The 25,126-nt window shown below is 35.4% G+C and overlaps 1 protein-coding gene across 7 annotated transcripts in view; it reads right to left on the bottom strand.

Moving 5' to 3' along the window:
- Positions 1-23,912, bottom strand: part of LOC133651195 (actin filament-associated protein 1-like 1) — a 41,493-nt gene extending 17,581 nt beyond the window's left edge. For 4 of the 7 annotated variants that reach the window (XM_062049207.1, XM_062049211.1, XM_062049213.1 and 1 more), the window contains exons 1-5: positions 23,665-23,912; positions 4,263-4,385; positions 1,099-1,179; positions 942-1,030; positions 763-880 (exon numbers count right to left, since the gene is read on the bottom strand). In XM_062049207.1, coding sequence (XP_061905191.1) covers positions 763-880; positions 942-1,030; positions 1,099-1,179; positions 4,263-4,385; positions 23,665-23,686 — 433 coding nt within the window. In that variant the 5' untranslated portion in view covers positions 23,687-23,912. The remainder of the gene's footprint in view (positions 1-762; positions 881-941; positions 1,031-1,098; positions 1,180-4,262; positions 4,386-23,664) is intronic. The other 3 variants (XM_062049208.1, XM_062049210.1, XM_062049214.1) reach the window with 1 other exon arrangement.
- Positions 23,913-25,126: the final 1,214 nt, after the last annotated feature.

Raw genomic sequence — 25,126 nt, 5'->3', positions numbered from 1 at the left:
TTACCTATGGGTTATACTTGTATAGCGCTTTTCTACCTTTTTTTAAGGAACTCAAAGCGCTTTGACACTATTTCCACATTCACATACATATTCAACATATTCACACACTGATACCTAAGTTGGAAGCAAAAGTGCTAATACTAATCGCCACATTTGGCAAGCCGTGTTTTAAAGCAGCTGTTGTGAGAGTAGCGAATGCATACCGATGCATGTATATCGATACTTTTTGATACTTTCGATACTTTTCCAAATTAAGGGAACTACAAAAAATTTAAATTTTGGCTTTATTTTGACAGAAAATCTTACACTACATTAAATACTCACAGTCAAATAACTGTTTTAAAAGGGTAAAATATAAATTAAAGGCATTGAAATGGCATCCCTGAAGAGTACGTCTTCCCTCTGCTCCTCGACTATGGTCTGCACCGGACCGAACAGCAGGACAGGTGTAACAACTACTTTATTACCTGTCACTCCTTATAACTCCTTGTGCAGGATCTGAATGCTTATTATTGAAATGTTTACCTAAGTTTGAAGCAAAGGTGCTAATACTAATCGCCACATTTGGCGAGGGGTGTTTTAAAGCAGCTGTTGAGAGAGTAGCGTATGCGTGTGTGTGTGCTCCTTTAAGAATGGCAGTATGTGGGGTGAGTGACGAGTAAGTGAGTGGGCGAGAGACGAAAGGTAGCGCTAGCATGTGCAGGAATGTCAATAGCATGATGGATGTTGTAGTGTGTGTGTGTGTGTGTTAGGGGAACCCACGGTCCATGTTGGTGGTGAAGTACTGGGGGGCGGAGCCCGAGTGAAGAGGAACCGCCTCCTCGTAGTAGTCCTCAGGGAGGGGCGTGGCAGGCAGTGGAGGGGGCGTGTCAGTGGGGATCTGAGGACACGACATGAAGGTGTGAGCGCACGCCTGACAACCGAAGAAGTGTGACACCTACCGATTTGTTAGGGGGCGTCTCCTCCTCTTCCTCTGTGGGCTCCCTCTGCTGGACAGGAGAGGTGCTGAGCGCCTGTAGATCACAGTCTGCTGGGGCAACAAACGTGTCGTCGTCAGAACCTTTCGCGGACCTCGGGGCGGACACTGTATGGACTCACCAAAGTGGTCAAACAGAGACTCGACGAAGCTGGTGCCGTTGCCATAGAGACAGCTGTTCATGTAAACATCGGATCCGCTGACTGTGGAAGGGGAGGAGACCACGGAGCACACGTGAGCTTCAGTGATGGGCGAGCTACTTGGAAAATGTAGTAAGCTGAGCTACAAGTTACTCTCGAAGAATTATAGCAAGTAGCACTACAAGCTACACGGCAAAAGTAGCTTACTACATCAAATATATATATATATATATATATATATATATATATATATATATATATATATATATATATATATATATATATATATATATATATATACACACACACATACATGCATATATATATATATACATATACATGCATATACACACATATACAGTATACATACATACATATATACATATATACATACATACATACATATACATATATGTATATACATATATATATATACGTATATATATATATATATATATATATACGTATATATATATATATATACGTATATATATATATATATATATACGTATATATATATATATGTATATATACGTATATATATATATATGTATATATATATATATATATATATATATATATATATATATATATATATATATATATATATACTGTACATATACACATATGTACATATATACGTATACACATTATATATATACACACGTTAGGTCAGAAAAAAAAGAGGCTATTTCATCCCTACAAGCCTGTTTCGCAGGTTTCCCTGCTCTTCAAGGGATTTTAAAATCCCCTGAAGAGCAGGGAAATAGCCTCTGTGTGGCTATTTCATCCCGAAACTAAGGGGTTTTAAAATCCCCTGAAGAGCAAGGAAACCTGCGAAACAGGCTTGTAGGGATGAAATAGCCTCTGTGTTTTCTCCTGACCTAAGGTATATTCTGCTCTACCCCGGTATCGAGCACTGTATAACGGATAAACCACAGAAACCTTGACTATACACACACACATATATACCGTATTTCCTTGAATAGCCGCAGGGGCGTTAATTCATTTAAAACCTCCTGTCACTCCGGCGTTTACCGGAAGCCGGCGGGATGGCCGTGCATGCGGTAATTATTTTAAAACCCTCTTCTCACTCCGGCGTTTCCCAAAAGGAATGCGGTAAATTTAGGCGTGCGCTTTGAGTGTGATGTAAGCATACCATCATGAAAAGCACATTTAATAAAAAAAACGTTGTTATGGTCTTACCTGTACTTATAAATGGAGTCCATTTGCAGCTCCTTCTGACCAAAAGCGTCGATAACTTGGTTATAGAAGTCTTCCTTATTTTCTTTCTTCAGTTTTAAAAGTCTCTCTGTCTCGATGGAGATATTCCTTTAATTATTACTTCCTGCTTCCATTGAAAGTCCAGTTTAGAAAACTGTTTTATTTTAGATACCGGTATGTAATCCTCCATGTTAAAAGTAAAAGTTCAGGCGAGAGAAAAAAAGAAAAAAAAATCTCTTGCTGCGTGTTGTCACTTCTTCTGCAATACCGGAAGTCGCAAGAAGGATCACTAGCGCGGCAGCGCCCTCTACCACCAGGAGGTTTAATGACTCATACAGTATTTGACACACGCAGCTACGGTATATTAATAAAACATAGCTGCTTACTGTTCTTTTTAGCATACTGTACCGGTATTCAATAGCTTGGACCTTAAATCCTACTGAATAGCTCTTTATCTTTTTTCCTTTGTGCGATTGCAAACTACTGAAAGCAGCTTCCTCCATTTTGAAAATGAGGACAGGTAAAGCGTCACTCGTGACGTAACGAATTTGACCCGGCAGATGTTCTAGCCCTATGCTAAATATTTTGCGAAACGAGTTTGACCCGGCGAAAATTATAGACATGCGATAATAAAATTAATACTTTGCGAAACGAATTTGATCCGGCGTTAATGAACCGGCGATAAGGCCAAGCATGCGTTAATTATTTTGAGAAACGAGTTTGACCCGGCAGTAATTCTAGACGTGCGAATACTATATTCCCTGCGCCAATTCAAGGAAATACGGTATATATATATATATATATATGTATTAGGGCTGCAACTAACGATTAATTTGATCATCGATTAATCTGTCGATTATTACTTCGATTAATCGATTAATAATCGAATAAAAGAGACAAACTACATTTTCTATCCTTTCCAGTATTTTATTGAAAAAAAACTGCATACTGGCACCATACTTACTTTGATTATTGTTTCTCAGCTGTTTGTACATGTGGCAGTTTATAAATAAAGGTTCATAAAAAATAAAAAATAAATTGAAAAAATTAAAAAAATTGCCTCTGCGCATGCGCATAGCATAGATCCAACGAATCGATGACTACATTAATCGCCAACTATTTTTATAATCGATTTTAATCGATTAGTTGTTGCAGCTCTAATATATATATATATATTTATTTATTTTAGTTTGCCTTTTCTTTGGCCCACCCCTTTATTGTTATTCATTTTCTCTGCCTCCAGTAAAATAAAAAAACAGCATCTATCTATATCTTGACCAAAAAAACCCAATGACTTGTGTGTTGTTTGGGAACAGTAGGTAATGGTTACGTGCAGTAAAACTTGTCACAAACTCAACTCACTTTAATGTGTGTTCCTAAATTTGTGTCGGACGTCTTAGATGAAGAGAGCAGTTAAGGTTTTGGGCGTTGTTTTCTCTAAACACATAGATATGCCTAAAAATGGCCAAGGACATGCATTATTGTGGGTTTCCTGCACGTCGTCTTCATCACTAAAGGAAAATGTAATCTGCGGGAGAGAATCCCTCTGACATTCTCAAGTATCTTTCTTTTTTTTTGAGTCGTCAGCTTGATGCGTCCCTCTGTCTCGGACTCCCTCGTCGTCATGTGACGTGAGTGCGTATCTGTTATGTCTTTGCGTCCTGGTTTCCATGACCCGCCTTACCCAGTCAGTGATATTTCGCCCTAACCTTAGCCGATTGTGACTCATCATACGAACACCAACCAATCATCAATAATTTTGTCATTCATCCAGGTCATTGTACTTGTTCAAAAAGTAGTGCCGCTACCGCCTGGGAAATGTAGTCATGCTACGTAGCTTCGCTACATGTAGCTTGTTACTGCCCGTCCCCGGTGAGCTTCTACTTCCTATATCAGAACCTGTAGGAAATGATTCAACTGACCTGACAGCGCGTCCAGGATGTTGCGTACGGACGCCATCTTGTCTGCGGTGGCGGGGCTGACGCTCTCATGATCCAACATCTTCAGCAGAGCACCGAGCTCGTTGACCAGACGCTCCACCACGTCTGCAGGACAACAAAGTGTCACCGCTTTGAATAACATTCTGTGAGAAATAGACTTAAAAATAATATCACTACTAGGACACACACACACTGCAAAAAGTCAGTGTTCAAAAACAAGAAAAAAATTAAATAAAATTAGGGGTATTTTATTTGAACTAAGCAAAATTATCTGCCAATAGAACAAGAAAATTTGGCTTGTCAAGACTTTCCAAAACAAGTACAATTAGCTAACTTCAATTAACCCAAAAATACCTTAAAATAAGTATATTCTCACTAATATGTGCACTTTTCTTGGTAGGAAAAAAATACAAATAAAAAAAATGTAGGGGTATTTTATTTGAACTAAGCAAAATTATCTGCAAATAGAACAAGAAAATTTGGCTTGTCAAGACTTTCCAAAACAAGTACAATTAGCTAACTTCAATGAACCCAAAAATTACCTTAAAATAAGTATATTCTCACTAATAACACGTGCACTTTTCTTGGTAGGAGAAAAAAAAAAAAAAAAAAAGAGGGGTATTTTATTTGAACTAAGCAAAATTATCTGCCAATAGAACAAGAAAATTTGGCTTGTCAAGACTTTCCAAAACAAGTACAATTAGCTAACTTCAATGAACCCAAAAATTACCTTAAAATAAGTATATTCTCACTAATAACATGTGCACTTTTCTTGGTAGGAAAAAAAAAAGAAAAAAATTAGGGGTATTTTATTTGAACTAAGCAAAATTATCTGCCAATAGAACACGAAAATTTGGCTTGTCAAGACTTTCCAAAACAAGTACAATTAGCTAACTTCAATGAACCCAAAAATTACCTTAAAATAAGTATATTCTCACTAATAACACGTGCACTTTTCTTGGTAGGAAAAAAAAAAAAAAAAAAAAAATTAGGGGTATTTTATTTGAACTAAGCAAAATTATCTGCCAATAGAACAAGAAAATTTGGCTTGTCAATACTTTCCAAAACAAGTACAATTAGCTAACTTCAATGAACCCAAAAAGTACCTTAAAATAAGTATATTCTCACTAATAACACGTGCACTTTTCTTGGTAGGAAAAAAAAAAAAAAAAAAAAAATTAGGGGTATTTTATTTGAACTAAGCAAAATTATCTGCCAATAGAACAAGAAAATTTGGCTTGTCAAGACTTTCCAAAACAAGTACAATTAGCTAACTTCAATTAACCCAAAAATTACCTTAAAATAAGTATATTCTCACTAATAACACGTGCACTTTTCTTGGTAGGAAAAAAAAAAAAAAAAAAAAAAATTAGGGGTATTTTATTTGAACTAAGCAAAATTATCTGCCAATAGAACAAGAAAATTTGGCTTGTCAAGACTTTCCAAAACAAGTACAATTAGCTAACTTCAATGAACCCAAAAATAGCTTCAAATAAGTATATTCTCACTAATAACACGTGCACTTTTCTTGGTAGGAAAAAAAAAATAAAAAAAAATTAGGGGTATTTTATTTGAACTAAGCAAAATTATCTGCCAATAGAACACGAAAATTTGGCTTGTCAAGACTTTCCAAATCAAGTACAATTAGCTAACTTCAATGAACCCAAAAATAGCTTAAAATAAGTATATTCTCACTAATAACACGTGCACTTTTCTTGGTAGGAGAAAAAAAAAAAAGAGGGGTATTTTATTTGAACTAAGCAAAATTATCTGCCAATAGAACAAGAAAATTTGGCTTGTCAAGACTTTCCAAAACAAGTACAATTAGCTAACTTCAATGAACCCAAAAATGACCTTAAAATAAGTATATTCTCACTAATAACACGTGCACTTTTCTTGGTAGAAAAAAAAAAAAAAAAAAAAAAAAGAGTCCTTTTTGCTCAATATGTTGAAAAATATTCTCAAATTAAGTAAATGCTAGTGCCATTATCTTGACATAATGATATGTGCTCGGCATTACATTTCTTGAAACCAGCAAACTTATACTAAAAAAATAATAATTTATTGTTCTTAATGGAAAGGCAACAAGGCAAGCGCTTGTTACTCTCGGGGTCTCCTAGCCGCTCAGGCAAATCATATTGTCTAAAAAAGCATTTTTCCATGGATAACATGACATCATCGCGCCAAGTGCGTACTCTTTCAGTCAATTAGTGCGCATATATACAGCCCGGCCCCCGGCCCAAAATGTTTTTAATTGTAATTTTGAAGAATTTATCTGAATGTGCATGAACTATTTCTGTTCAAAATTGTTAGAAATGTCACATGTTAAATGTTGAAATATTAACTGTCAGTTTACTGTACTGTGCCAACTGTACTACTATATGAGTACCTATTTTCTATTGTTTCATTGAAAATAAAACAGCAAAGTCCATTTGGCTGTCATCCGTTTTAATTATGACACACAATTGTGTCAAAGTCATGATTTTTTTGTTCATGCTTGAAATAAGAAATGATGACTTTAAAAAAGTAGTTTTATACTTGTGAGTGTTGATGACACAGCTTTGCAACAGTTGATATTCTAGTTTCAAGCATGTTTTACTCAATATAGGTCAGAACATCTCAGCAACAAGCTGTAATATCTTACTGTGATCATTTAGGAGCAAAACCCTTAAAACAAGTAAAACACTCTAACATAAAATCTGCTTAGTGAGAAGAATGATCTTATCAGACAGAAAATAAGCAAATATCACCCTTATTTGAGATATTTCATCTTACTTAGATTTCACTTTTTGCAGTGCACACAAGTTATGTAGCCTGGGCAGTGCTTCCCATAGAACTGCAATCTATCAGTGGCTGTGGGTTGCAGGTGGGGGATGTATCAGTGTTTCCCACGCATTCATTTATTTGTGGCGGCCCGCCACGAAAGAATTAAGGCCGCCACAAAAAAAATGTTTTATTTTGTTTTATTTTAATTTTTTATTTTTTTTGTCCTGTCCAGCTTCTCAGGCAAATCATATAGTTGATGTAGACGCCCATATCGGCTGTTTAGATTTACTTGACAAAAGAGAAGTATAGGATCAAGATTTTTGGAGCTCTTTGTTCAGAAGATCAGATGTTTGATGACACTTTGTGTCTATCTACCACCACTACTGTTTTCTGTTTATTTGTTACTGACTGTGGCAGGACACCTCTGCCTCTGTTTCACTTTATGTTGCTGGTAAATAATATGGTTGTAGTAGTAGGCTAAAGTTAAATTATTTAGTATGCACTAATTAAAGGGGCAGAGCTTTAAGAGACATTTTAGCTTTTATATTCTTATAAGATATATTTTTTGTAAGAACCACAATTAATAAATATATTTCAGTGAATAACTTATTGTTCAAATCTGTATATAAATATGTACATAAAGTGTTGTAATTATATTGTAAAATGGATGGATGGATGGACGTTTAAAACAAAACGGTTATTATTAATTAGTAAGTATACATTTTTTGAGCCTTTTTAGAGAAAATCATATCATTGTAGTAGATTATGCAAATTACTCGATGATGTCATTGTGCCCACGCCCATAGCCACGCCCCCACCGCCACAGGTATCTTGGCAGTTTATGGGAAACACTGTATATCATCATAATGTAATATGCATAATTGTCCATGACGCATGTGCATGTAATTTTTATGGACACTGTGGGAAACAAAAGTGAGCAAACATCCTGAAAAGCATTATATAATTTATTTTAGTAATTGAGAAATCTATTGGAAAATAGTTGACATTAGTGTTGTCCCCATACCAATATTTTGATACTGGTACGAAAATGTATTTTGATACTTTTCTAAATAAAGGGGACCACAAAAAATGGCATTATTGGCTTTATTTTAACAAAAAAATCTTACTGTACATTAAACACATGTTTCTTATTGAAAGTTTTTAAACACATATACCCTTTTACCTTTTAAATTCCTTCCTCTTCTTTCCTGACAATGTAAATCAATGTTCAAGTAAATTTATTTTTTTTATTGTAAAGAATAATAAATACATTTTAATTTAATTCTTCATTTTAGCTTCTGTTTTTTCGACGAAGAATATTTGTGAAATATTTCTTCAAACTTATTATGATTAAAATTCAAAAAAATTATTCTGGCAAATCTAGAAAATCTGTAGAATCAAATTTAAATCTTATTTCAAAGTCTTTTGAATTTCTTTTAAAATTTTTGTTCTGGAAAATCTAGAAGAAATAATGATTTGTCTTTGTTAGAAATATAGCTTGGTCCAATTTGTTATATATTCTAACAAAGTGTAGATTGGATTTTAACCTATTTAAAACATGTCATCAAAATTCTAAAATTAATCTTAATCGGGAAAAATTACTAATGATGTTCCATTAATTCTTTTTTAAATTTTTTCAAAAAGATTCCAATTAGCTAGTTTTTCTCTTCTTTTTTTCGGTTGAATTTAAAGAGTCGAAATTGAAGATAAACTATGTTTCAAATTTTAATTGTCATTTTTTTCATGTTTTCTCCTCTTTTAAACCGTTCAATTGAGTGTAAATATCATTAATTATTAATAATAACAGAGTTAAAGGTAAATTGAGCAAATTGGCTATTTCTGGCAATTTATTTAAGTGTGTATCAAACTGGTAGCCCTTCGCATTAATCACTACCCAAGAAGTAGCTCTTGCTTTCAAAAAGGTTGGTGACCCCTGCTCTATATCAACTTCAAGTTGATATAAAGTAATACAAATTAAAAAATATGTTTTATGGCTTTTCTGTCAAAAACAACTTAGTTTTTTTTATAGTAAAACTGAAATATGCAGTATTTAGTAATTGGAGCCCTAAAAGATCAATAATGCAGGACACCATTGATTTTAATTCTTTCATATTTTTGAGTCATCACAGTGAAAAGATAAATAAAAAATCACTAAATATATTTGGGATCCAAAAGGTGCCCCACTCATAAAGTGATACATTTTTATTAGGTTTTTCTTTTACTTTCAACACTTAAGTTACGAGATCAACTTCAGATATATCTGTCCATTTTATGCTGGAACTATTATTTTGTTTGTTTTATGCGCTTTTGTCAAAGAAAACGTTGAAGTTTTTATATGGCTACTACACAATATATGCAATATTTACCACATAAAACATTTTAAAGTGAAATATTTGAAGTAATTGGAGCCCTGAAAATAATTCATTATAACATGGATTTTTTTGTCATTATTTTTTTTTTTTGAGCAATGGCAAAAAAAGAAAAATGAAGAAAGACAAAAGAAAAAAAAAACAGCCTGCATGGCAGCTTTTGTGTCAACATTGCAACTTTTTCTCGTTAGATTTCACCTCATTCCACTTTTTTTAATGTTCTTTTTTATTTTTACAATAGTATTTCCAGAATGTGTGGCGGGCCGGTAAAAAATTAGCTGCGGGCCGCAAATGGCCCCCGGGGCGCACTTTAGAAACCCCTGCTGTAGTGTGATGCCCGCAGCTAAAAGCAACTGCGTGAGAACTCATACTCGAATATCACGATATAGTCATTTTCTACATCGCACAGAGACAAATCCGCGATATATCGAGTATATTCTATATATCGCCCAGCCCTACTTGGAAGTAAAAAATGGCATGTCATTTCATGTCTAGAGGGCCCTCATGACGTTATAAAATGTATTTACCGTATTTTACGGACTATAAGTCGCAGTTTTTTTCATAGTTGCAACTTATACTCAGGAGCGACTTATGTGTGAAATGATTAACACATTACTGTAAAATATCAAATAATATTATTCAGCTCATTCACGTAAGAGACTAGACGTATAAGATTTCATGGGATTTAGCGATTAGGAGTGACAGATTGTTTGGTAAACGTATAGCATGTTCTATATGTTATAGTTATTTGAATGACTCTTACCATAATATGTTACGTTAACATACCAGTTGGTTATTTATGCCTCATATAACGTACACTTATTCAGCCTGTTGTTCACTATTCTTTAGACATTTTAAATTGCCTTTCAAATGTCTATTCTTGGTGTTGGCTTTTATCAAATAAATTTCCCCAAAAAAATGCGACTTATACTCCAGTGCGACTTATATATGTTTTTTTCCTTTTTATGCATTTTCGGCAGGTGCGACTTATACTCAGGTGCGACTTATACTCCGAAAAATACAGTAGAATCCCATAAACCGTTGTTTGTTTTTTTATCACCTACCTATGAAAATATTTCATTTATAATTTACGATTCCTACATCCCGAAAATAATTTGTCGCAGGCCTGTACGGAACCAATTAACAACGATAAACGACTGCAATGTGTTTAAAGGCCTACTGATATGAATTTTTTTTTCTTTAAACGGGGATAGCAGATCCATTCTATGTGTCATACTTGATCATTTCGCGATATTGCCATATTTTTGCTGAAAGGATTTAGTAGAGAACAACGACGATAAAGTTCGCAACATTTGGTCTCTGATAAAAAAAAGCCTTGCCCCTACCGGAAGTAGCGTGACGTAGTCAGTTGTTCGCTTCCTCATATTTTCCTATTGTTTTCAACGCAGCTAGAGCGATTCGGACCGAGAAAGCGACGATTACCCCATTAATTTGAGCGAGGATGAAAGATTCGTGGATGAGGAACGTTAGAGTGACGAACTAGAATGCAGTGCAAAACATATCTTTTTTCGCTCTGACCGTAACTTAGGTACAAGCTGGCTCATTGGATTCCACACTCTCTCCTTTTTCTATTGTGGATCACGGATTTGTATTTTAAACCACCTGGGATACTATATCCTCTTGAAAATGAGAGTCGAGAACGCGAAATGGACATTCACAGTGACTTTTATCTCCACGACAATACATCGGCGAAGCTCTTTAGCTACTGAGCTAACGTGATAGCATCTGGCTCAAATGCAGATAGAAACAAAATAAATAAATCCCTGACTGGAAGGATAGACAGAAGATCCACATACTTATGTACATACTTATATATGTATATGTATTTATAGGACATAAAATTTGTATATACTATTATTATTATTATTATTATTATTATTATTAAACATACAGTAAGTAATAAGAGGGGTGGGAGTACATAAGTTTTTACTTCTCACTCCTTTTCGGATATGTTTACATTAATGTTTATTTTCATTTCTTGTTTCTTTAGCTTTTTATTATTACTATTATTATTATTATTATTGTTTTTGTTATTCATTCTTGAATGGCTTTTTTGTTGTTTTTTTTCAAAATTTGTTGTTTTTGTTTTGTCTACATATTCGAAATAAACATGAATGAAATGAAATGAAATGAAATGAAGATCAACAATACTATTAAACCTTGGACATGTAACTACACGGTTAATAAATCTCAGCCTGGCAAAGCTTAACAATTCTGTTGCTGACGACGCTGAAGCTAACTTAGCTATTATCAACCGGACCTCACAGAGCTATGATAAAACATTAGCGCTCCACCTACGCCAGCCAGCCCTCATCTGCTCATCAACACCCGTGCTCACCTGCGTTCCAGCGATCGACGGCGCGACGAAGGACTTCACCCGATCACAGATGCGGTTGGCGGCTAGCGTTGGCTAGTGCGTCTGCTATGCAAGTGTGTCCTCCTTGTTGTGTTGCTGCAGCCAGCCACTAATACACCGATCCCGCCTACAACTTTCTTCTTTGCAGTCTCCATTGTTCATTAAACAAATTGCAAAAGATTCACCAACACACATGTCCAGAATACTGTGGAATTTTGCGATGAAAACAGAGCTTTTTGTATTGGCTTCAATGGGCTACCGATACTCCTGTTTCACTGGCTACGTCACGCGCATACGTCATCATCCAAAGGCGTTTTCAACCGGAAGTTTAGCGGGAAATTTAAAATGTCACTTTATAAGTTAACCCGGCCGTATTAGCATGTGTTGCAATGTTAAGATTTCATCATTGATATATAAACTATCAGACTGCGTGGTCGCTAGTAGTGGCTTTCAGTAGGCCTTTAAGAGCCAGGGCAAAGAAGTAGCGGCCAAATGTATTTGTGGCGGACCGACACAAATAAATAAGTATGGAAAACACTGCAATGTGTCGGCACAATGTTGCATTATCGTGTTGTTTGGATCTACGACGTGGACTGTGGACATGTTTGTTGCTTTGGAACGTTTTCCTCTCCAGGTCCAACAGTCACATCCTGTGTGTATTTGTGTGTTGAAGTTTGACCCTGACACACACACACTCACACTCACATCCTGCTTGCCCAGAACTGATGAAGGCAGAGGATGAATGGGTCCACGGGGGTCATTGAGGAAAAGGCAAAGTCAAGAAGAACATTGAATTGTTCTAGAAAGTCACAAACAAAGTGATGTCAGCGGCTCCTATGTCAGGGTCTCTGCAGGGTTCAACAAGTTAAACTTAAGACTGAATATAATAGAATTCAAGACCATTTCACATCCATACGAACAGAAAGGTACGAAGACATAAAGGAACACCAGAGGGCCAGAATGAATTGTAAGTATACACTACCGTTCAAAAGTTTGGGGTCACATTGAAATGTCCTTATTTTTGAAGGAAAAGCACTGTACTTTTCAATGAAGATAACTTTCAACTAGTCTTAACTTGAAAGAAATACACTCTATACATTGCTAATGTGGTAAATGACTATTCTAGCTGCAAATGTCTGCTTTTTGGTGCAATATCTACATAGGTGTATAGAGGCCCATTTCCAGCAACTATCACTCCAGTGTTCTAATGGTACAATGTGTTTGCTCATTGGCTCAGAAGGCTAATTGATGATTAGAAAACCCTTGTGCAATCATGTTCACACATCTGAAAACACTTTAGCTCGTTACAGAAGCTACAAAACTGACCTTCCTTTGAGCAGATTGAGTTTCTGGAGCATCACATTTGTGGGGTCAATTAAACGCTCAAAATGGCCAGAAAAAGAGAACTTTCATCTGAAACTCGACAGTCTATTCTTGTTCTTAGAAATGAAGGCTATTCCACAAAATTGTTTGGGTGACCCCAAACTTTTGAACGGTAGTGTAGGTATTAGGGGTGTAACGGTACATGTATTTGTATTGAACCGTTTCGGTACGGGGGTTTCGGTTCGGTTCGAAGGTGTACCGAACGAGTTTCCACATGGACATATTAAGTAGCGTACCGCACGTTATGTAAACAATGCACACCAAGGTGCGACCGGGCTAGGATAGACTGACCATATGTCCTCTTTTCACCGGACATGTCCTCTTTTGCAGGGCTGTCCAGGCAGAGTTTCTTAAATGCCTCAAATGTCCGGCATTTTGAGTTAGGGTTGCGTGTATTTGCAATGTACGTTCAGGGTTAAGAAGGGGTTGAAAACAAAACAAATTGTGAAGGTGTGCACACGCAGTAGTATTCGTGAGGGAGGGGCAGAGACAGAGAGAGAGAGAGAGTTATGATAAACGCGCATGCGTCGCCAGGCTCTGCTTTTTGTCCATAGATTTATCAGATTTAATGTTTTATTATCTATAGCAGGGGTGTCAAAAGTGTGCCCCGGAGGCCATTTGCGGCCCACAGCTAGGGATGATACTCGAAACCGGTTTTCCCGGTTGTTCGATAAGAAAAGAACCGAGTCCTCGGACTCGCATCCCTTTTTGAGAACCGGTACCCGTTATCGAGACCACTATAGTAAAGAAAAAGAGTTGGTTCTTTATTCGAATCCCTCGGAACGAATCCCGTCCCGGGACGGGACGTCACGTAGCTCAGTCATTAGGCGCAGATAGGGAAAGCAGGAAAAACAATGGACCGCGCTCCAAGGTGTAATAAAGTTCAAAACAAAAGGTATAATCCAATGAATAACTTTACTGAGAGATTTGAGCAGGTTACAAACACATGACCAACACTTTTACCACCAACCGGAAACATAGCAACCAGGCTAGCAACGCACCTCCTTTACGGCAGCTGTCGCAACTTAAAGCAACCGCAGCACATACATATATATGACATCTCCCTTTTTTAACTTTTGTTTTTCTTTCCTTGTAAACAAAACAAAATCACACTGTAAATGTGTTGTCTGTCTAATTATAAATAATGCAGACGAGGCGTGTTGGCTGAGTTCTTGACGTTTACTTTCACAGCGTGCTCATAACCTCATTCTCAGCTGCCGGTGGTGACATGCAACAACACTTTTCGGGGCTACCGCGCATGCTCGTCACTCCCGTTGCATGCTGGGTAGTGTAGTTGTTATTTTCCCTAGCTCATAACATCACATCTTTTCCCCTATAAGGAAAGATTTTAACTCAATAAAGTGTATTTCTTTTTTTTAGCTTTAACTTTTAATTTTTTAGCATTGTAACCACATTTGCAAACAACTTTTCTCTTCATAGAATTTTCTTTCAATAAAGAAATAAAGTGCAAAAATGTCAAAGCATCATAACAAACAGTTATGTCAAATAGCAGCAGAAGTGCACTTTTTGGAGAGCTGTATTATTTTCAGTTTTGTGCCCAAGGGACTGATTTTATTTAACACTATATTATTATTTATACACCTATAGTGATCACAGAGACAGGTTGTTTTTGTGTTACTGTATATATTTGTTTTTCTGAAAAATCCCACTTAATATACTTTGGGTTACAACAGTCAATATTTTTTTTTTTTTTTTTTTTAGGTGGGTAACAGTCAATATTTATTCATTTATTAGATTTTATTTTTTTCTTATACAATAAAAGTGAGCTTTTGTTAACTCAAATATTGTGTGTTTTTTTCCATATACAACAACCTATCTGGACTCCATAAGAGAATCGATAAGGAATCGGTTCGATAAGAGGATTCGATAATAGGCTCCAACTCGATAATTTCTTATCAAACATCATCCCTACCCACAGCTAATGTTTTAAAGGCCCACGGCACATTCTAAAAATACTATTAAAATAAACAAAAGTTAAATAAAAAAAGCTTAAAGGTGAAATGTAAATTTAGAAAAAGTTGCAATGTTGACTAATAAAACAAAGCTGTTTTTTTTCTTCTTTCAAACTGTCATTGCTCAAAACATAATATTGAATCAAAATCAATGTTATTACGAATGATTGACCCATCCAAGGTTCCCATTACTTCACATAAAATACTCCACTTGGAAAAATATTTTCGGTGGAAGATTTTGCATATTTTGTGTGTTTGCCGTTAAAAACATAGTTTTGTTTGACAAAAAAGGGCGGAAAACAAACAAACAAACAAACAAAAAAAACAACATAAAAAAAACGACAACATTTTGAAATGAGGGATAGATCTGAAGTTGAGGTAGACTCCAGAGATTTAAGCGTTAAATATAAAATGTACATATGCCCTGGCACACCATTATCATCATTTCATGACCCAAGCAAAACACTTTTTACTCTTTTATACTGAAATATATACACCTACAACTTATTAAATAAAAACATAGAAAAAACTACCAGGAGCGGTAAAGTTCAGATCCATGAAGGAAAGAAGAAAGTGAATGAATGTTCATAACTGAATACATTTACATATGCATACCATTTTTTTTTTTTTTAATTCATTAAGTAACGTTTATGACAACCTTTTTCCAAAACACAATATAGAATGTGAGATATAACAGGAAAATGCATATGTTTACCGTATTTTTCGGACTATAAGTCGCAGTTTTTTTTGGAGACATATACTCAGGAGCGACTTATGTGTGAAATTATTAACACATTACCGTAAAACAGGGGTCACCAACGCGGTGCCCGCGGGCACCAGGTCGCCCGTAAGGACCAGATGAGTAGCCCGCTGGCCTGTTCTAAAAATACCTCAAATAGCAGCACTTACCAGTGAGCTGCCTCTATTTTTTAAATTGTATTTATTTACTAGCAAGCTGGTTTGGCTTTGCCCGACATTTTTAATTCTAAGAGAGACAAAACTCAAATAGAATTTGAAAATCCAAGAAAATATTTTAAAGACTTGGTCTTCACTTGTTTAAATAAATTCATTAATTTTTTTACTTTGCTTCTTATAACTTTCAGGAAGACCATTTTTGAGAAAAAATACAACCTTAAAAATGATTTTAGGATTTTTAAACACATATACCTTTTTACCTTTTAAATTCTTTCCTCTTCTTTCCTGACAATTTAAATCGATGTTGAAGTAAATTTATCTTTTTTATTGTAAAGAATAATAAATACATTTTAATTTAATTTTTCATTTTAGCTTCTGTTTTTTTGACGAAGAATATTTGTGAAATATTTCTTCAAACTTATAGTGATTAAAATTCAAAAAAAATATTCTGGCAAAGCTAGAAAATCTGTAGAATCAAATTTAAATCTTATTTCAAAGTCTTTTGAATTTCTTTTAAAATTTTTGTTCTGGAAAATCTAGAAGAAATAATGATTTGTCTTTGTTAGAAATATAGCTTGGTCCAATTTGTTATATATTCTAACAAAGTGCAGATTGGATTTTAACCTATTTAAAACATGTCATCAAAATTCTAAAATGAATCTTAATCAGGAAAAATTACTAATGATATTCCATAAATTCTTTTTTTAATGTTTTCAAAAAGATTCGAATTAGCTAGTTTTTCTCGTCTTTTTTTCGGTTGAATTTTGAATTTTAAAGAGTCGAAATTGAAGATAAACTATGTTTCATAATTTAATTGTCATTTTTTTCGTGTTTTCTCCTCTTTTAAACCGTTCAATTAAGTGTAAATATCATTAAATATTAATAATAACATAGAGTTAAAGGTAAATTGAGCAAATTGGCTATTTCTGGCCATTTATTTAAGTGTGTATCAAACTGGTAGCCCTTCGCATTAATCACTACCCAAGAAGTAGCTCTTGCTTTCAAAAAGGTTGGTGACCCCTGCCGTAAAATATTAAATGATATTATTCAGCTCATTCACGTAAGAGACTAGACGTATAAGATTTCATGGGATTTAGCGATTAGGAGTGACAGATTGTTTGGTAAACGTATAGCATGTTCTATATGTTATAGTTATTTGAATGACTCTTACCATAATATGTTACGTTAACATACCAGGCACCTTCTCAGTTGGTTATTTATGCCTCATATAACGTACACTTATTCAGCCTGTTGTTCACTATTCTTTAGACATTTTAAATTGCCTTTCAAATGTCTATTCTTGGTGTTGGCTTTTGTCAAATAAATGTCCCCAAAAAATGCGACTTATGCTCCAGTGCGACTTATATATGTTTTTTTCTAGGGATGTCCGATAATATCGGCCTACCGATATTATCGGCCGATAAATGCATTAAAATGTAATATCGGAAATTATCGGTATCGGGTTTTTTTGGGTTTTTTTATTAAATCAACATAAAAAACAATTAGTGCACCAACCCAAAAAACCTCCCTCCCCCCATTTATTTCTGTTATCAATATTCTGGTTCCTACATTATATATCAATATATATCAATACAGTCTGCAAGGGATACAGTCCGTAAGCACACATGATTGTGCGTGCTGCTGCTCCACTAATAGTACTAACCTTTAACAGTTAATTTTACTCATTTTCATTAATTACTAGTTTCTATGTAACTGTTTTTATATTGTTTTACTTTCTTTTTTTATTCAAGAAAATGTTTTAATGTAGTTATCTTATTATTATTATTTTTTTTTAAAGTACCTTATCTTCACCATACATGGTTGTCCAAATTAGGCATAATAATGTGTTAATTCCACGACTGCATATATCGGTTGATATCGGTATCGGTAATTAAAGAGTTGGACAATATCGGAATATCGGATACCGGCAAAAAGCCATTATCGGACATCCCTATTTTTTTCTCTTCTTTATTATGCATTTTCGGGCAGTGCGACTTATACTCCGGAGCGACTTATACTCCAAAAAATACAGTAGAACTATCTTACTACTGTCATCACGCCGTATGTGTGTATATTATATACAACATATACACACACACCGGCCCCAAGATGCATTTTTAACAACCATTGTGGCCCCTCCGAGTCAAAATAAATACCCAGGTCTGATCTAGAGGCACCTCCTGGGTCCAGATGACCAACTGGACCCTGTCCACACACACACAGCAGGACAATAGTCTATTGTTTTCACCGTGCAGAATTAGACTCAACGGAACCCGGAGCGAAAACAACACACGCAGTCGAAAAAGGGGCGTGGCACGGCACAGCTGCATTGTCTCTGAGCAGCCATTCATGCATCCAGCAGCTGTATGTGTGTGTGTGTGTGTGTGTGTGTGTGTGTGTGTGTGTGTGTGTGTGTGTGTGTGTGTGTGTGCCAGACGCTATTAAAGTTGTGTTTTATTTGGTCCAATAAAACGCAGACTCTAATCAACAAGTCATGTGACTTTTCATCACATTCTCTCGACTAATTTGCCCCTCGGAGAACTTTCTCCATGTCTGCTTGTGGCTCACTGTTGTTGTCTCCAGGGACCCGCGGGCCGAGGATCAGTTGCGCTGCAAGCTTGTGGTCGGCCGCACCCACACAGCCGGCTTTGTAACCCCCCCATTCCACACACACACACACACACACACACACACACATACATGTCTTGCCTACTTTGTGTGGACCCACGTTTTGTTAGTAGGTTGTGAGGGCCCCCCTTTCCACTATAGCTAGAATGATGAAAAAATATATATCTAGCCCTAGATGGGAGTAGAGAATTGCAACTAGGGATGTCCGATAATGGCTTTTCGCCGATATCCGATATTCCGATATTGTCCAACTCTTTAATTACCGATACCGATATCAACCGATATATGCAGTCGTGGAATTACCACATTATTATGCCTAATTTGGACAACCAGGTATGGTGAAGATAAGGTACTTTTTAAAAAAAATAATAAAATAAGATAAATAAATTAAAAACATTTTCTTGAATAAAAAAGAAAGTAAAACAATATAAAAACAGTTACATAGAAACTAGTAATGAATGAAAATGAGTAACATTAACTGTTAAAGGTTAGTACTATTAGTGGACCAGCAGCACGCACAATCATGTGTGCTTACGGACTGTATCCCTTGCAGACTGTATTGATATATATTGATATATAATGTAGGAACCAGAATATTAATAACAGAAAGAAACAACCCTTTTGTGTGAATGAGTGTAAATGGGGGAGGGAGGTTTTTTTGGGTTGGAGCACTAATTGTAAGTGTATCTTGTGTTTTTTATGTTGATTTAAAAATTTAAAAAAAAACAAAAACAAAAAAAAAACGATAACGATAATATTTTTTTTGGGTTGGTGCACTAATCGTAAGTGTATCTTGTGTTTTTTATGTTGATTTAATTAAAAAAAAAAATTATAATAAAAAAAACGATACCGATAATATTTTTTTTGGGTTGGTGCACTAATCGTAAGTGTATCTTGTGTTTTTTATGTTGATTTAATAAAAAAAATTAAATAAAAAAAAAACGATACCGATAATAAAAAAAAACGATACCAATAATTAAATTTTAAAACATCGGACATCCCTAGTTGCAACCTCACTTCAGAATGCAAAACACACAAATTAAAAAAAATATTTTACTTCTGTAGTTGTGAGGACCAGGCAAATGTCCTCACAAGTCAAAAGATCCTCACAGAAAGGGTGGTTTATCAAGTGTATGTCCACACAAGGACGGTGAGACAAGTGCACATGCACGCACACACACACACACACACACACACACACACACCCTCCCACACACACACACACACACACACACAGAGTCATGAGACTTCAACCATGCGACTTTCATTTGGATATTTTTTGGGACAGCATTTTGCGGTAAAACAGACGCTTCCTATTCTTCCTCTTAAGCAACGTTTGTTGTTTTCATCTTTCTCGAGGTCGGGTTGTCAGGCCCCATCTTCAGAGTTTGCTCGTTACCGCGGCAACACAAACATGTTGCAGCACTTTGAATTTCACGACGTTCTGTAGCTAGCAAGGGTGGCCCGTGTCACCGGCTATGACGTCACATCACCAAAACACCAACAACGGTTACACACTATAAGCCAGTGGTTCTCAATTATTGTCTCTCACGCCACCCCCTAGGGCAGGGGTCGGCAACCCAAAATCGTTGAAAGAGCCATATTGGACCAAAAATATGAAAAACAAGTCTGTCTGGAGCCACAAAAAATGAAAAGCCGTATATAAGTCTTATAATGAAGGCAACACATTATGTAAGTGTCTATATTAGCTATATTAGCCTACTATCAAAATGACTTGAAAAGTCGTATATAAGTTTTATAATGAATACAACACATGATGTACGTGTCTATATTAGCCTACTATCAAAATGACTTCAAAAGTCTTATATAAGTGTTATAGTGAAGACAACGCATGATGTAAGTGTCTAAATGAGCTACATTAGCCTACTATCAAAATGACTTTAAATGTCTTATATGTGTTATAATAAAGACAACACATGATGTAAGTGTCTATATTAGCTATATTAGCCTATTATCAAAATGACTTTAAAAGTCGTATATAAGTGTCATAATGAAGACAACACATGATGTAAGTGTCTATATTAGCCTACAATCAAAATGACTTTAAAAGTCTTTTATACGTTTTATAATGAAGACAACACATGATGTAAGTGTCTATATTAGCTATATTAGCCTACTATCAAAATGACTTTAAAAGTCGTATATAAGTTTTATAATGAATACAACACATGATGTAAGTGTCTATATTAGCCTACTATCAAAATGACTTCAAAAGTTTTATATAAGTGTTATAGTGAAGGCAACACATGTGTCTATATTAGCCTACTATCAAAATGACTTTAAAAGTTTTATATAAGTGTTATAGTGAAGGCAACACATGATGTGTCTATATTAGCCTACTATCAAAATGACTTTAAAAGTCTTATATAAGTGTTATAATGAAGGCAACACATGTGTCTATATTAGCCTACTATCAAAATGACTTTAAAAGTTTTATACAAGTTTAATAATGAAAACAACACATGATGTAAGTGTCTAAATGAGCTACATTAGCCTACTATCAAAATGACTTTAAAAGTCTTATATAAGTGTTATAATGAATACAACACATGATGTAAGTGTCTATATTAGCTATATTAGTCTACTATCAAAATGACTTTAAAAGTCGTATATAAGTGTCATAATGAAGACAACACATGATATAAGTGTCTATATTAGCTATATTAGCCTACTATCAAAATGACTTTAAAAGTCTTTTATACGTTTTATAATGAAGACAACACATTTTGTAAGTGTCTATATTAGCCTACTATCAAAATGACTTTAAAAGTCTTATATAAGTGTTATAATGAAGGCAACACATGTGTCTATATTAGCCTACTATCAAAATGACTTTAAAAGTTTTATACAAGTTTAATAATGAAAACAACACATGATGTAAGTGTCTAAATGAGCTACATTAGCCTACTATCAAAATGACTTTAAAAGTCTTATATAAGTGTTATAATGAATACAACACATGATGTAAGTGTCTATATTAGCTATATTAGTCTACTATCAAAATGACTTTAAAAGTCGTATATAAGTGTCATAATGAAGACAACACATGATATAAGTGTCTATATTAGCTATATTAGCCTACTATCAAAATGACTTTAAAAGTCTTTTATACGTTTTATAATGAAGACAACACATTTTGTAAGTGTCTATATTACCCTACTATCAAAATGACTTTAAAAGTCTTATATAAGTGTTATAATGAAGGCAACACATGATGTGTCTATATTAGCCTACTATCAAAATGACTTTAAAAGTATTTTATACGTTTTATAATGAAGACAACACATTATGTAAGTGTCTATATTAGCCTACTATCAAAATTACTTTAAAAGTCATATATAAGTGTCATAATGAAGACAACACATGATGTAAGTGTCTATATTAGCTATATTAGCCTACTATCAAAATGACTTTAAAAGTCTTATATAAGTTTTATAATGAATATAACACATGATATGTCTATATTAGCCTACTATTAAAATGACTTTAAAAGTCTTATATAAGTTTTATAATGAAGACAACACATGTGTCTATACTAGCCTACTATCAAAATGACTTTAAAAATCTTATATATATATGTTATAATGAAGGCAACACATGATGTGTCTATATTAGCCTACTATCAAAATGACTTTAAAAGTCTTATATAAGTGTTATAATGAAGACAACTCACGATGTAAGTGTTTATATTAGATAAATTAGCCTACTATCAAAAATAGTAAATCAGAGGCTACTCGGAAGGTGAGATAACTCCTGGAAATGACTGGCTTTTAATGGCCAAGTATGGAAAACACTGCAATGTGGTCTTCTTTTAATAGATTCATTACAATCTTTGGCAAGCTAGGTAATGTTTGCTGTGGTCTGGAACAACATGGCACACAAACAACTACCTGAAATGCAGCCAATATTACATACAGATAATGTGTCATGAGGCACGCAAAACTAAATTACATACAAAGAGGATAAATGTTAAGGACATCAAATATACCTACAAACGAGGCATAATGATGCAATATGTACATACAGCAAGCCTAAATAGCATGTTAGCATTGATTAGCTTGCAGTCACGCACGGACCAAATATGCCTGATTAGCACTCCACACAAGTCCATACATCTTTGTGTATTCACGCACAGCATAAAACCTTTGGTGGACAAAATGAGACAAAGAAGGAGTGGAAACGCTTTTACATGTAAACAAACTGTTGCGTCACAGTCCACACTATGGTGGAAATTAGTAGGACAAAACGTGCTCTCATCAGTGAAGCATACACTAAACAGTGGGATTTCTAGCAAATTGGGAATGTTTGTGTCATGTTTGTCCTCAAACAAAAAACATACTAAAACAGAGAAAAATATTTTTTTCCCCCATCTTTTTTCCTTTTCAATCCTTTTAAAAAAATAATCCAGGTAGCCACTAGGGCGGCACTAAAGAGACAGCTTTTTAACGCCCCACTATTTAAGAAGCACTGCGTTAATTAAAGGGGCTGTTTGGAAATTGGTCACAATTACATTTTTTAGAATTTGAATGTTTAGCAGTCTATCTATTTGTGGCAAAATATACCCCATTAGCTCTCACGCATCCCCCCTTCCATCCCAGGGGGTCCCGCCCCACTATTTGAGAAGTACCACAAGCTGTGTTGACATCCAAAAGAAGAGTATTGTGTACCATCATGGACCCTCTCTATTGGCATCTAATGACGTCACTCTACCTGCTTGCCAGTATGACGTCACTCCCCTGGCGTTATAGTGAATAAACTCAAAATCTTCCGTCAAAATATATATATTTTTTTTTAATAAACACATTGTTTCCATAAGTCAAGTTAAGTGATGACCTCAAGTTGCTACTTTTTAAGTTTAGTAGTTTTGCGTAAGTCAACACAAGTAGCCACTAGCTTGAAACTTAGGCTAACTTCTAAGTGGGCACTTTTCCAAAAAAACAACAACAACTCACCGCTTTGGCGTTCGGCGTCCATACTATCAAAATGTCCGTTGGTTTGTCCTTTCCCTCCACTTTGCTGCCCGGGTGAGGACTTGCTCCTGTTTCATTCAAAAGTGACGCTCCGTCGGTGAGGACTGTCTGGCAAGAGAGCGGCCGGACTGAGGGAGCCTCTCTTCGGCCACAGGGAAGCACAGTGACCGCCGGATGGAGGGCAGGCGCCGCCAAAGACCTCTGGGTCCTAGCGCCTGAATGTACGACGTTCTTAAGTGGGTCAAATTAGAGTTTTTTGTGGGGTCGGTATAATAATAATAATAAAACCTTACAATAACAATAGGTTCCTTTGTACCTGTATAAAGGACTCCCTGTGGGAGTCTTTTATACAGGGTACAGGGCGGACCCTAATTACAATAGGGTCCTTGGTCCCAAAGGGACATTGCGGTCCCTAAATATTACAGTATTGGTAAGAATTATTGCGGAATATTGGCAATAATTGAATTGGTTATTAGGGACCGAATGTCCCTTTGGGACAGAGGACCCTATTGTAAAGGGACATTTGGTCCCTATTGTATTTGTAAGGTTTTATTAGGGTCCGCATGTACCCTGTATAATTATTATTATCTTTGAGCTGTAATTTGACCCCCTTAACATGCTTCAAAACTCACCATATTTGACACACACATCAGGACTGGCGAAAATTGCGATCTAATCAAAAAACATAGCCCCAAAATTGCGCTCTAGCGCCCCCTAGGAAGAAAACACAGACAAAACTGCCTGTGACTTCCAGTAGGAATGTCGTAGAGACATGAAACAAAAACCTCTATGTAGGTCTCGCTTAGACCTAGATTTCATACACTGACATCCTTCAGCAAAAATCAACAGGAAGTTTGCAATTCCCCCTTCAAAACAAAAAGTTTGTAAAAACAGTCACCTTTGCCTCTTTGAGCTATAATTTGACCCCCTTAACATGCTTCAAAACTCACCAAACTGGACACACACATCAGGACTGGCAAAAATTGCGATCTAATAAAAAAACCCAACTCAAAACTCAAAATTGCGCTCTAGCACCCCCTAGGCAGAAAACACAGACAAAACTGCTCCTAGGAAGAAAACAGACAAAACTGCCTGTAACTTCCAGTAGGAATGTCGTAGAGACATGGAAAAAAAACCCTCTATGTAGGTCTCACTTAGACCTAGATTTCATACACTGGCATCCTTCAGCAAAAATCAACAGGAAGTTTGCAATTCCCCCTTCAAAACAAAAGTTTTGTAAAAACAGTCAACTTTGCCTCTTTGAGCTATAATTTGACCCCCTTAACATGCTTCAAAACTCACCAAACTGGACACACACATCAGGACTGGCAAAAATTGCGATCTAATAAAAAAACCCAACCCAAAACTCAAAATTGCGCTCTAGCACCCCCTAGGCAGAAAACACAGACAAAACTGCTCCTAGGAAGAAAACACAGACAAAACT

This window comes from Entelurus aequoreus, linkage group LG05 (genome assembly GCF_033978785.1).
Source record: "Entelurus aequoreus isolate RoL-2023_Sb linkage group LG05, RoL_Eaeq_v1.1, whole genome shotgun sequence".
Taxonomy (NCBI): domain Eukaryota; kingdom Metazoa; phylum Chordata; class Actinopteri; order Syngnathiformes; family Syngnathidae; genus Entelurus; species Entelurus aequoreus.
The sequence above is the reverse complement of the archived record's forward strand: the minus strand, read 5'-3'. Positions and strand labels throughout refer to the sequence as shown.